Source organism: Pogona vitticeps, chromosome 3 (genome assembly GCF_051106095.1).
Source record: "Pogona vitticeps strain Pit_001003342236 chromosome 3, PviZW2.1, whole genome shotgun sequence".
Taxonomy (NCBI): domain Eukaryota; kingdom Metazoa; phylum Chordata; class Lepidosauria; order Squamata; family Agamidae; genus Pogona; species Pogona vitticeps.
In genome coordinates, this window is record NC_135785.1 from 98,371,717 (window position 1) to 98,386,450 (window position 14,734).

The 14,734-nt window shown below is 41.8% G+C and overlaps 1 protein-coding gene across 1 annotated transcript in view; it reads left to right on the forward strand.

Moving 5' to 3' along the window:
* The first annotated feature begins 11,565 nt into the window (after positions 1–11,565).
* TMEM26 (transmembrane protein 26) overlaps positions 11,566–14,734 on the forward strand; it is a 33,014-nt gene continuing 29,845 nt past the window's right edge. Inside the window, exon 1 of the mRNA XM_020814711.3 lies at positions 11,566–13,553. Coding sequence (XP_020670370.3) covers positions 13,363–13,553 — 191 coding nt within the window. The 5' untranslated portion in view covers positions 11,566–13,362. The remainder of the gene's footprint in view (positions 13,554–14,734) is intronic.

Below are 14,734 nucleotides of genomic sequence, written 5' to 3' on the forward strand. Positions count from 1 at the left end.
AGGCAGCAAAATAGGAAACCAAGATGAAATCATCAGCAGAGAATGAAACAGTAAAGCACGAGTGGGAATTCATGTGTGGGCTGTATGCAGAACTCTAAGGCCATTTTTGTGGCCCCCAGCTCCATACCAGACCTCTAGAGTCCCTGTCCCACCTCACCCCCCCCAAAAAAAAACTTGAGGGGGAGTTGAATTATAACTCCTGGAATCCTCCTGGTGTGGCTCTTCACTTATTACACACTGCTAATTGATGAGGAACTAAATGTCTGTGGTCATGTGCCTGGCCATGTACCCAGTTCATATATCAGGCATGTGACTACCACATCATCCATTAGTCATTGCTTCTTCTGCCATTTCCCTTTTATGTGCTATGTGAACGGCTCTCCATGTTCACTCAAGTTCCAGAGTGCTTGAAAATTGCATCTTTAAAACTGAGAACTGCCCACTCCCTTAAAAGACATACCATTTAGTCAATATGGATATGATATGTTATTCTGTGGTGTGATTAGCTCCAGGTTCCATTGTTTTAAAAAAAGATGTATACAACCTATCCAATGCTTTTAATCCTTATGAAAGAAGGCAACTCCATTGTCATTTTGTGTAATGCACGTTATTTGAGTTAATTGCACACTGTTAATTTGCACACAAAACGTTTCATTCTTGTTGTGTCATCAAGAGCACCACAAAATACATTGTCCTCTTTGAATTCCTCATCCAGGGGTGTGCAGATGAGACCAGTAGTGGTTTATACCTTACTAACTTACTCTATAACATTTCAGTGTTAGTGGATGGCATTGGATAGGTTGTAAAAACTTCCCTTTGAGTTTATTACATAAGGCAATGTATATGGTGGACCCCAGTAAATAGACATTTTCCAGACCCAGTGATGGGCAACATGGCATGCCCCAGCACTCCTGGAGCCTTGGCACTTCAAAATAATTTTTTGAAGATTTTGAAGAAAGAAAGAAAGAAAGAAAGAAAGAAAGAAAGAAAGAAAGAAAGAAAGAAAGAAAGAAAGAAAGAAAGAAAGAAAGAAAGAAAGAAAGAAAGAAAGAAAGAAAGGGAAGCCATTGAAATACATAAACATCAGTACAGCTTCAACAAAAAAGAAGAAAGTCTAAAACTCAACAAAGCCTGGCTCCCGGCACTGAAAAATACAGCCTGCAAAAAGGTCAACGACTCTACTCAGCTACAAGGACTGGTGATCACTGCACATAAAAGACTAACTAACAACACCCATCAATCACAGTGACAGATCATCCCCCCCTTATCACAATGATACACCCATAATAAAAAAACACCCTGATCACCATAATCACCCAATCTCCTGAAATGGACAAAAAGCTGATCCCACAGCTACAAATAGTCAACTATCCCACACACTACACCAGAACACAGACAGAGTTTGAACTCCTATCGTCTGAAGATGCCAGCCACAGAGACTTGCGAAACGTTAAGAAGAAAAACTTCCGGAACATGGGCAAACAGCCCAAAAAACCTACAACAACCATCAGATCCTGGCCGTGAAAGCCTTCGACAATACAAAGAAAGAAAAAGTTTAAAAATATGGGAGCAAATTTGCCATGTTTTAAAGGCTCCTCAATATGGTTTCTCCCACACCTCCCAGTCCACCCCTACAAAAAAAAAAATACTATTTGGCTACTAGAACGTGCTGGGGGTTAGTTTCAGTTGGAGAAAAGGAGTATGGAAAATGTTGGTGCGTAGTTCATGAGACTGGGTGCAGTCAAGGCATGAGAGGTGATCTTCAGCATAATATCTGTCTCAGTGGAAAGAAAACAATTGACAAAAAGGCATCTACAGAGCTTGGAGACACATTCCACAAGACATGCGAAAAGAAGTGATAATAAATCAGAACTAATAATCTTTTTTTAAATGGTGTCTCTGCTTATTTCATTTTCTTTTTTAACCATTATAAGTGCACAGAAACTGGTGATGAAGTTAAAGTCTCTGGTCTGAAAACCTAATCCTTGTCCACACATCCTTCTGATAACTCAAATAAGAGGAAACTTATACTTTGCAGATGTTCCAAAGGTAGAGTACAAATTTGTGCTGTTACAGTCACACTTCCAGTTTTCAAAACTGTTTTTAATCAGCTTTTAAGTAATGTTTTATTCCTATTCTGTTTCTATGTTGTGATTTTATTGTGCATTGAACTGAGGCTGTACAGGGCAAAGAAGTGGTTTATAAACATGCAAAATAAATGAAATAACTTTTCTGGGCTGTGCCCATTGTATTTAATGATACATAATTCTTTCATTCCAACTACAGTACTTCTCCCCCCCAAATGCCATGTATAACATTAATCCACTGAGAACAAAAACAGCATCACATTTAACAAACACTCTTTTTTATTTTGAACTCTATTCTCATTATGTTAAATCCCTAGATACAAAGCAAATCAAGGGTCAGTGATACATGGCATATCTACATTCCAGATGTCCTGCTTCAGGAAATGCATACAATGCTGGATATATTTGCCTTGGGGTGCTGTAACAGATACCTTATCATTCACTAATGGAGATTTAAAGGCATGTATTATTGCACTGCATTGCCTTCTGTGATTGTCATTGGCAAGACACATAGCTTTGTTGAGGCAGACTTTATTAGTTGCAGACATGCAATGAATATATCTTATATCTTTGAACAGAGATGGAAAATATCTGCCAGTTTCACTTTCTCTGCATTCAGATTTTTTTTTCAGGTTCTTTCCACTCCATATATGAAGATACTTGTGAATTTTGGTATATTCCTCAAAAATGAATCGAAATGAATTCTTCCTTTGAATAATTCAAGAGTTACAGCTATTACCACTTATCCCACATGTGTTAAAGCTGGGGAGCTTCTCAGAAAAAAAAAGAGGGGGGGGTAGCAACCCTAACTCGGCATAAACAGGAGTGAATACACAGGGATTAAAAAAAACAGGCTGCTAATAATTATGCCTGTAAAGTCCTTGCCTTAGATCAGTGGTTTGCAGTTTTGGGTAACCCAGGTGTTATTGAACTGTAATTCCCAGAAGCCTTTACCAGTAGCTGTGTTGGCCAGGGTTTCTGGGAGTTTCAGCTGAAGAACAACACCTGGATGTAACCAAGGTTGGGATCCACTTGCTTCAAAGTATATACGAGTTGTTACGTTCAATTTTTCTCATATTTGCCTTTTTAAATAAGAGTTCATTGCATCCCCATTAGAAAAAAATTGAGAAGCTGAGAAAAATATGAAAAAATAATCCAAACAATAATCTCAGCCACCTAACCTTGGGACCTCTTGATGCTAAAATGGAGACAAGCCTACCTAAAGTTTATATCATAGTACATTGAGGGCCCTGTCCCTGGATGGGTGCAGTAATAGTAACATGGTCCTGCACAATCAATAGCAGAGCCAGGAGAAAGAATCTGAGATTACAGCCAGAGAACAGAGCCAAGGCTTAGAGACAAAGAGTCCTACGCGAAGGTAACATAACCCAGTTGAGAAGGGTTGAAGTAAAAATTGAGTAATAGATCAGGTCGAATGTTTCCTCTTTGCAAAGAGAAAACACGCAGAGTTTGCAAGGGGTGAAGTCAAAACAGTCTAAGATGAGGAGGCTGAGGGAGACATTTCCAGCAGCTTCAAAGACTTCAGACTACGAATTATATTTGCTGAGCCACTGGGGCCCTCCCTGCCTCAGCAGCTGGTTTCCCTTGGAGGAGTAATCTTCCCTCAGGGAAATCCCTTACTCCTGAGAACACTCCAGTTTTCAAGGAGTCCTCCCTTGCAGTCTAGACCTTTACCACAGGCTTCCCATTTTGCCTTGCCTATTTGTGGTGGGTGCCCATCCTGTAGGTCACTGGTTCTTAACCTCGGGTTACTCAGGAGTTTTGGACTGCAACTCCCAGAAGCCTTCACCACCAGCTGTCCTGACTGGGGTTTCTGGGAGTTGCAGTTCAAAAGCATCTGAGTAACAAAGGTTAAGAACCACTGCTGTAGGTGGTGCTATGCAGGGCCCCTGCTGTCATCAACAAAATCGATGAAGAAGGCGAAGACTGGATGTTGCAGGAGTGCCACTGAGAGGCAAGTGGCTATGGATCCTGAGGCCTAGTAGTCCCTTCCCAAATGAAGATATACCCCCACAAATGCCCCAGTATGCCTGGTGGAAATGCCAGGCTTGGTGAAAAATCTGAAGCCTCTTCTCTAGCAGGCCTAATTCCTAGCCAGAAGGTCAAAGCAGCTTCTGTTACAGCTACTGCTACTAGCCAACAGTGTAATGACAATGTCTTTTTTGGCTGTCACCGCTTCACCAAAAAAAAATGCACAGCTGGAAGGAAAGCATCTGTCCCATCCCAGCCCCCTTGGTCAAACTGCCTCCCCCCATCTCGAGCAGGATAAAAGAGACCCGTTTCCAGGCTTCCTGTTAAACAGTATTTGCAACAAAATTCACTGCAAGGTTATGAAATCAATCACCTTCTGATGTGAGCAGTATGAAAATGCGTCAGCTCTGCCAGGTTAATATTAGTATATGTGCCATGTACTGAAAAAAAGTTTTGACGGACCTCTTCAAAACAGTCTTATTGCTTTGAGCTACATTGTTCTCTTGCCTTTTTCACAGAAAATACATCTGAAGTTCTAAGTGGCTTTTAAAAAAATGATTAAAATGACACCAGTGCAAATACACTTTTAATGTATTGATATATATATTTGGCTCTGGGAAACAGTTGACCTGTCAGGGACACCAAGGCAGCTGTGGTGGTTGTCAAGGTGGCAGGAGGACCACTGTGGTGATGGTGGCGGCCTACTCCTACTCCCACCCATGATCAGAAGGAGAAAGTGATGCAACAGCAAAAAAAGGGGGCAGAAGAAGACAAAGGAGGGGGAGAAGGAGATGGCCCATGAACGATTGCATGGCTCAGTGGTGTAGGTCTCCGGCTGCAGAGCCAGAGGTTGGGAGTTCAATTCCCCACTGTGTCTCCTTGACAAGGCCTGGACTCAGTGAACCATAGGGTCCCCTTCAGCTCTGCAGTATGATGATGATGATGATGATGATGATGATGATGATGATGATGATGATGATGATGATGATGATGATGATGATGATGATGATGATGATGGGCAAGTAGCACTGACACAATGGTGCCAATGGTGTATGAAAAGAAGGAGATCGCAGCAGCACTATGCTGCACATCCTTGCCTCTGAGGAGAAGAGGGGGTTTATGCCACCTCCCCTCACAGTACTTACGCTCCAAGGACAGTGGCCCTGATCGATGAAAAAGCCCACCTTGTGGAGACATTTGTAGCTGTAACTTTCCCAAGCAGTATTATTTATGTTATTTATTACTTAAATGTGTATACCTCTTCCATTAGTGCCAAATCACCACTCTGGGCGGTTTACAGCAATAAACAAAACAAGCCCAAGAGAAAATTAAAACTGCTTAGAACCAGTTTAACAACTAACTAACCCATAAAAACAGATGGCGCTGTGCAGGTATCATTTCAAAGAACAAGAAACGGAGAGGGTATGTTAGTAAAGAGTGGATTTAAGGACAGATTACCACCACAAATCCCGAGTATTTTACCTGGTTCTTCATTTCCCACAAGACACCGTCCCTGTGGACACTGTGCCTACTGTACAAATACATGTTAAAGATCCACAGAATGGCAAAGTATACATCCTGAAGAAATTCACCAACTGTAATACTAAGGGAGTTATCTATACCATAAGTTGTCCTTGCAATAAAATGTATATAGGGAAGACCTCTAGACCTCTTAAGAATACGAGAACATCTGAGTAACTGAAGAAATAGAAGACTGCGTAGTCCTCTTGTCAGCCACTTCACAGAATTTAACCACACAACAAGAGGTTTAATATTCTGGGTCATGGATATGGTTCCTGTTAAATATGAGAGGTCCTTACTGAGAAGGGAAATCGATTGGATATTGAGGTTGAACGCTTTAGTCCCTTTTGGTCTAAATGAAGAAACAGATTTCTTGCTCTTACTTTAGTACAGCTCCCACTGCCTTGCTGATTATCTAACTGTCCTTGACTCGGCTGCCAGCTGAGAATAAGCAGATACCATCCCTTCTTTATTTGCACTTTGACTCAATGTTGGAGCTGGTATAGACCAAACAAAAAGCAAAAATTCTAAAAGCTTGGTATGTATCTTATAAGCTATACTTAAGCTGTAGTAGGCATTTACTGATCTTGTCATGTGCCTATTCATTCATAATTTGTAGTGTTAACTGCATAGATAAGAAAAGAGCCAGCTGTTTCTAAATAAATATATATTTATATTTCTATTTTATGCTTAGCTCCTGAAGGCCACAGCCGAAATATGTTGAGCCTAAGCTTTTCAGATAATAAAATCTGCATTGCCAATTTTTATACATTTTGAGGCTCAGTCTCCCATTTGTACTTTTGCTAGAACAATAAGGGAGAAAAGTGGCAGACAAAAGGCGGTCAGCTACGGTCAGTGTGGAGAGCCCCCACTACATTTATTTTGATAGAATTCATTAGGGAAGAACGTGGATTTCAAGGGAGGGAAAATAAGCAGGCCTTTCGAACGGTCACAGAAATGGAGGCCAAACTTAAAGGAAATTAACAGAAAACAGCAGCATCTTATTGCAATAAACGTTGTGCTGCAGAATCCCTCTCAAGTGGCTGCTGACGTATTAGGTATCCGGAATGATAACAGTGCCCCAAACTGTAATGCCGTTCCCACTTCATCAGGTAGTTCATGTCGGACCCATCAAGATGAGGAACGTTCTTCTCAACCAGCAAATATAAATGACTTCAGGGGAATAATATTTCAATATGTAATGACACAATTACTGGGAAGATTCCTTGAAGAACCAGGTTATTAAATATTAAATATCAAAGCTGTAAATTATTGTAGCAGCTTTAGATGACTAAATTAAATTCAAACAAAACCTAATTTTCTTAATCATTGACTGTAATCCTCAAGGAACATACGTTATTAAGTGAGCTACAAATAGCAGAGAAACTGTAGGACTTCAAACAGTTTTTTTTTAATATTGAATTTTAATCCTACAAAAATCTTCAATGCTGCCATCCTGATCCATTATCTGCAGTTGGTGCTTATGACAGTAAAGCTTAAAGATCTGGTAGCCCTTCCCAGCAGCCATTTAAAACTGAATGTACTCTAAACTTTCTCAATTGGAAGATTTACTCTGAGAGCAAAAGTGGTAAAAAGGAAGGAAGGAAGGAAGGAAGGAAGGAAGGAAGGAAGGAAGGAAGGAAGGAAGGAAGGAAGGAAGGAAGGAAGGAAGGAAAAGTAATAAATGACTGTAATAGGTCAAGGTATGATGCAATAAATTGTAGATTTTCTTTTATTATGGTTTTAAGTACTGTAATAAACTTTAAAGACTTTCATCACATAAACAGAGTGAAGTTGAAGAGAGTGGTGGAGGAAAGTAATAAAGTATAAACATCAGTAAATATATGGAGATGGATTGGTGGTAGGCATCCTTCAGTCTCAATAGACTATGGTAACCTGCTCTGAATAGAAATCTTGGAACGGCATCTAGTGTGGCTGAGAAGGCCAATTGGGGAGTGACAATACCTTCCACACTGAAGACAAATGCAATCTGTCTCCTGTCCAGTCCCCTGATTTTGCTGGTTTCGGGACTGCCTCTTTGCCTCGGCCTGCTGGACAAGTGTCTCTTAACAAAAAAAACAAAGTCTGTTTTGACAAGAGATATTAAGAAATCGACCGGCATGGGTGGCCGAAGGAAAAATATTAAAACAGGCAAACATAAAAACTCTTCTTAGATGTGGGTTTACTAGGGAATGGAAATATTTGGGAAAGTGACACCCTGGATCATATATGTTTCAATGCCCTGCTCATTCTCATTTTCTTGAACCTTGGATCTCTTACTTTTCTATTTCTTCGGAGTCAATTCTTTCTATTTTCATGAGTGATGAATGTAATTCCCTGACTGCTGCTGTTGCACGCTTCTTATCTGCAATTCTGAAATTCTCCCCTGCTTCTCACTCCTAATTTGTGAAATTTGTGTAATTTTACTTCTCCTATTTTGCTTGTGTTGTTGTAGTTTTGAAAATGCCATTAAAGGTTTCAGAACAGAACAGACAAGTGTGTCTTCAAAATGGGAGAGGCCATGATGCACTGCCTGCCTCCAGGCTGAATGCTCAGATTCAAGGTTTCCCAACTGTTGAGGTCCATTCCTAAGGCCTTCAGATATCCTTGTATCACAGATATCCTTGTATCGCAGCTGGGGTCTACCTCTGGGGCGCTTTCCTGCACTAATTCTCCATGCAGAAGATATTTTGGAATCCGACTGTCAGCTATTCCCATGCCATCTGATGTTAAGCCATCAAAACTACAGTGCCCCTCATATCCTCATGAAAGATCTGATGATGTTAAGGAACTGAGGTGGACATCCAATTTTGGGAAGTATTATAAAAAGGCCATCCCTGCTAAACAAATCAAAGGTCTTTGTAAGATCTATGAAGGCCACAAAGAGTGCCTGTCGTTGTTCCCTACATTTCTCCTGCAACAGTCTGAGGGAAAATTCCATGTCAATGGTGGATCTGTTAGCTCAAAATCTACACTGTGATTCTCGATAGACTCTGTCTGCAAGCACCTGGAGATTCTTTGGCACAACATGGGCAAGCAGCTTCCCTACAACACTGAGAGATGCCACTGTAGTTATTGCAGTCGCCTCTGTCTCCTTTGTTCTTGTACAATGTGACTATGTTTGCGTCTTTCATGTCCTGTGGTACTCCACCTTCTCTCCAGCAAAGACAAAATATTTCATACAGCTTGGTGGTGATTGTGACAACCCCAGACCTACCGGAGTATACCACACTTTAACTAAGCTGCCACCAACCCATTTCCTATAAGAAGTCACACAGACCAGGAATGGATTTTTAACAAACAAAAGAACAATGTTTATTTAAATAACAAACAGGGTAAATAAAATGATCAGGTAAATAAGATACTGTAACGTGGCTTAGTCTCAATCATACATACAACAGTTTGGTTCACACAGAACACTTTAAAGTAAAGCACAGACCCTGAACCTATCAGTTCTGGCTACCTATAAAGAAACCTGAACCTATCAGGTAGGTACTAACTGACACACAGTTGTACTCAGTCTGACACACAGACACCAACTCTTCACTCTCCACACAAGCTCCAAGTATATATACAGTACAGCTCCTCCCCCTGATGTCCCGCCTTCCACTCCCCATAGGATGGAACTTTCCCTCCAAACCCATGACAGACAGGTACCATCAGTGCTGTATGTAACAGTGATGATTTCTTTACAGCACTTCAGCACTTCAACAGGGATGTTATCCTTGCCAGGTGCCTTGCCGGAGGTGAGAGAATCCAAGGCCGCTTTTATTTCTGCTAAAGTTGGTTTGCTATCCAACTCTTCCAAGACAGGTAGGCACTCAATGTTATTTAATGCCTCTTTGGGTACAGAGGTGCCAGACCGGGCCGCCAAAACAGACCACCTGCCCCTGCATGCACTCCCCCCAGCCCATTTGCAGCTGCGTGTGCGTTCCAGCACACCCGTACGAGCACCGCTCCGCCGTTTGTGCATGCACACAAACATGTGCACCCAGACAAGCGCCATGCTGCCGTTTGCACATGTGCAGGAGCGTGCCTGCACGAACACTGTAAGCCCGTGTGAGAGAGCGTGTGCACTTGTTTGTGCATGCGTGCAAGTGCAGGGGATGCCCCGCCTTCCCCAGCTAGTCCGCGGACCGAAAAAGGTTGGGGACTGCTAGGTTATTATGTTCCCTATAGAATATAGCTCAGAGTAGTGCTGTACCCAGCATTCCATCTACTGTGCTTGGTCCTGGATGATCATGCCTGTAGCAAACTTCAAAGGAACAGATTTCTTCTGTATTGGACCTAAATTCTGCTTGATACCATCATACATTCCTTTGATGTTACCTGTGTCCACTGCTGTCTGTACCTGAGAGCAGAGCTGAAGCCAATAATCATTGGAACATCTCCTGACAGTCTGCGTGCGTTGTCTATATCCTGCAGATCGTCAGAAAAGCCAGAGGTCATTGTCCGAACATTCCAGGTGCCCAGCTTTAGGGCAGAAGTTTTCTTATGGTTATTGCATGGTGCAGGGTTATCAATCTGCTTGTCGGCTTTCACCCTAAGCTCTACACACCCCATGAGGTTAACAGATGGTGGCAAGGCAGCACCTTACTCACTAGGAGCTGCCCAGCTTAATGCAGGCAGTAGATACCTAGTGAGGTGCAATGATCTCTTCCACTTTCGGAAGTAGCCCCTGGCATCATGCTCTATGCCAATCGACCAAAGACTTATAACTGGTAACTGCTACTTCCTGTGTTATTTTGATGCTGTGTGCAAAGCTGGAGTGTCCTCTCCAGAGCACGAGGCCTGGGTAAAATAATATGGAAGACAGACTGTTACTCAAGTAGCAAATCCCCCCTCTTCACATCACTGTAATAGTCCAATGGAAAGGCAAGAACCAATACAACTGGTTCCAGTGATGTTGCAGGAGTTGCCAGAACATCACGAACTGCCTCCAAGACTCCGACTCTGGATTTTGTCTTGAGGTTTACTCCTGAAGCCTTTTCACCCGACAGTGGAGGTTTGAAATCAGAGATTTCCTTCTCCTAGATGGGCAGGTTTCCAAGGCTAACAAGCCCCATCTACCAGGATTATTATATGGATTATTACGTAATTATATAAAATGTATTGGTTGAACAAACAATGTACTAAGAGAGCTGTAGTTATAATTGATATTTATTTAATAAATATGGTATAATATATATTATAATATTGAACAATGGTGTATCCCACTGGTTCTTAACCTTGGGTTACTCAGGAGTTTTGGACTGCAACTCCCAGAAGCCTTCACCACCAACTGTGCTGGCTGGGGTTTCTGGGAGTTGCAGTTCAAAAACATCCAAGTAACAAAGGTTAAGAACCACTGGTGTATCCCACTCACCCAGCCTAGAAATATCAGCCTTGAAATCCTGACATTCCCCAGGTAGGAAATAATAATGATTTCCATTGACTGGGCTTCACTAGATTAAGGAAAGTACATATATGCTATTACAAGATGACAGTCAACTGATTACCCTCTCGTTACATTTGGGTAATGATCATGCTACAATGGCTGTATAAGGATTAATGCCACAGTAGAGGCAAAGAACAACTCCAGTTGTTTGAGATACATAATCATCTTCTGTGACATTAGCCAGTCCAATGTGACATTAGCCAGCCATGTTTCAGCCAGATGAGCAACCAGTCATCTCTATTGTACTGGTTTCGAAAAATTATGTTGGGACTGTGGTCTCATTTCCTTCATGTATTCTGTCTCATGCAATGTCCTGGAGGAATTACATTGCTTTTGCTTCAGAAAAGCTATATCTGGGGTGTTGGACCTGTGATAGATCAGGGACCGCAAGTGATTGCGGTATTCGCAGCATCCCATTCCATGGAATTTTACGGCTAAAACCAGAGACTGGGGGCAGGGACTTGTAATGTCACAGAGATGGGACAAGCAATGGCTGTTTCTGGGAAGCTGATTGTACGAAACAGGCACAAGGGGATCAAAGTAAATGGGCTTAAGGTTACAATGTTAATCCAGCTTACCAGGTAACATTGTAACCCAAACCCAGAGGAAAAAGGACTTTTGGAGGAAAGTTGGCTTATTATTTAGTTATTTAAGATATTTTTTACCCTGCCTTTCTCCTTAAAAAGGACCCAAAATGCCTCACACCATTGAAATATAATATTTAAAGCTAAAAACAATGAGTATACAATGGTGGCTTCCATCATTAAAAGACAATATTTAAAGCTAAGTACAATTATAAAAGGCAGCTTATATCATTAAAAGACAATATTAAGCTAAGATGATAAATATGCAAATATTAAAAAGGAACAAACAAATATGACTCTGAGAAATGGTAAACATAAGCAGTACCAAGAACACAGCCAAAGCAGTAATGCATAAAACTCACACTCAGTTGCTGAGTTACTGAGGGAAAGTTTGCCTGAGGGAAACATATCTTCCCATCCTCCAAAATGCACTCTAGTGGTAGATGGGAGATGGTGTAAATGGGTGCCTAACGTCCCCAGAAAAGCCAGCAGACCCAGAGAAGCATAGTTCTCTGAGACCAGCTGGTATCCTGACACCTGATGACCTTAAATGTTGACACATCGGTTATAGAAAGATGGTGAGCAGGCTTATCATGTACTTAACAAACTAGAATGATGACCTTCTTGTTGTGTAAAAACCCTGCTTCACATCTTTATTCAAAGATTTGTATATCTTTTGGCAAATCCCTGTCTCTCTACCTGATCTGTCTTACAGGTTTGTTGTAAGGCTAAAATTCTACCCACAGATGCACAGGGGAAGGCTGAAATACACCAATAACCAACATATTTATGTTAAATCCTGAATTGACAAGTAGCATTAGCAAGCTGTAGTCCTATTGAAAATCCAGCCACTGCCCAAAGACCCTAATGAATCTGTCATGCAGGCCATGTCAATGTCCATGAAGGAACTTGATTCAAATCAGACGGCCTACAATGTTTTTTATCTAGGGAAAAAGAAGGGGACATGCTTTCCAAGAAGTCTAAAAAAATAATAACGTGTGTGATTCTTCAGATAGTACAGAGATAAATACTTAATGTGGGATAACTTGAAATTTCAAAGAAGGAACTTGTTCAAATTAGTGGCTTCCATTAAGAGGTTTCCATTAAATTTTAGTTAGAGACATCCATTAAGCATCTACTGGCATCCATTACCTTCTATGGGGTTATGGCATTATTCTACACTAAGGAGCTCTTAAACTATGGGAGCTCATCCTGGCTATTTGAGTTGTATATTCAGAAACAATTACTTTTATTTTCTTCTTCCTCCTCCTCCTCTTCTTACTAAACTCACCTCTTTTTGGAACTCAGAAGCAAACGGCCATATGTGGCTTCGATGCAGAGGCAGCAGGAAAGAGAGCCTTTTCTAACACAGTGACCGTGTGTGTTCATGTGACGTTAGCCAGTCATAGTTCTAATAAACTCAGCCAGCACTCAGTCCTGCCATTGAAACCACGTTAGGTCTTTGGCCGTGTTTGCTGCTGATTCCTCCCCTCCCTTTCTCCCCAAGAGTTGTCAGGAAGTCTGGGGGAGGGACAAAGCAGTTTCTTTTTCTTTTTGTAATAATAATGAAGGCCCCTTTGTGGAGATGGAGTGAGAGGAAAGAGCTGCCTGACTGCTGTGCTGTAGACAGCCGAGCGTCCAGCATCTCTTCCTTTGGCTGCTGAGAGGCCCTGGGTTCCAGACAGGGAACTGGAGAAGGGGAGGAGGTGACAGAGGGGCTTGGGGGAGAAGGCAGCAAAGGATGGAGCTGCTGGTGCTGCTAAATGCCTTGGGAACTCGGCTGCTCTTTGTCCTGCACTCCCTCCTTGGGGTCTGGAGAGTGACGGAAGTGAAGAAGGAACCGAAATATTGGCTGCTGGCATTGCTTAATCTCCTCCTCTGCTTGGAAACTGTGTTCACGCTCAAGTTTAAGCAAGGCAGAGGCTACAAATGGTGAGCATATAACCCATAATCTCTCTCTCTCTCTCTCTCCCTCTCTCTCTCTATCTGGCATCTGCTCCTTAACAGCATCTTAAGGATTGGGGTCTTGTTAGAACTCACAGCCCCCAAGCTATGCTTTGCTTTTTGCGTTTTGATAACGTTTGGAAAATCCCCCTTTTTGGACTACAACTCCCAGAATCTCCCAGCATCTGGCTGGGGCATTCTGGAGGTGGAGTAAAAAAAATAAATAAAAGGAACTTTTACAAACTTTGGTTTTGTAACTTTGCAACATTTCCCTGCGCTTCAGCTTCTTGATTTCCAGATTCGTCGAGAGAGGGGTTATTGTTCTTCCCTTAAAAAGTAGAAAATGTTAAATTCAATCTTTCGGTCCCAAGTCAGGAAACAGAATGAGAAATGATTTTCCCACTTTTGAGCTCAGGTAGGGATTTTTTTTATTTTTAGCCATCCTTAATGCTATAAAGAGGCAGTGTGGTATAGAGGATAGAAGGAGGCTTGCCTTCAAATTCCTAATTGGCCATAGAAACTCTTTGGAAGGTGACAATGGAAAACCATTCCTTGAGCCTCTCACATGCCTTGAAAACCCTATTAGTCCCTATAAATTATGAGCAGCTTTACAGCACAAAGCAACAAATCCTTAATTTTTGCTGGGGAGAGTTTTTGACTACAGGGTTGCCTAGTTCTGTCTTAGGGATTTTGCCATAGTTTGCCAAAGGTCTAGCAGATGAGAATTACTGTACCTACAATACAGGACACTGGAGAATCACTGTGTCTAAACTGGCCATGCTGGCTTAGGAACTCTGGGAGTTGCAGTGTACAAAGTAACTTTTCCAGACTCTGGCTTGGAAAGACAGGGGACTGCCATTGCCTTCTGTGTTAAAATGAAATAAGTGACACATGTCCAAGTAAATGACAGGCAGACACTTCAACTTGGTTTGAGTGACAATGCATTGGATGGTGGCAGATTTACATGGAGCCAAACATTTGCTATACAGTGGATTAGTAGGGTTTAGTATAAATCAATTCTGTGCCAGAATGACTGATGGCTAGGATTTATCCAGCATTTCCCTGGGACTGTATTTCTCATTGATGACACTATGCCTGGCTGTACAAAGAGCCCTGCAAGCCAACAGAGAGGGGGGAAAAACGCACGATCAGCAGAATACAGGCGTACA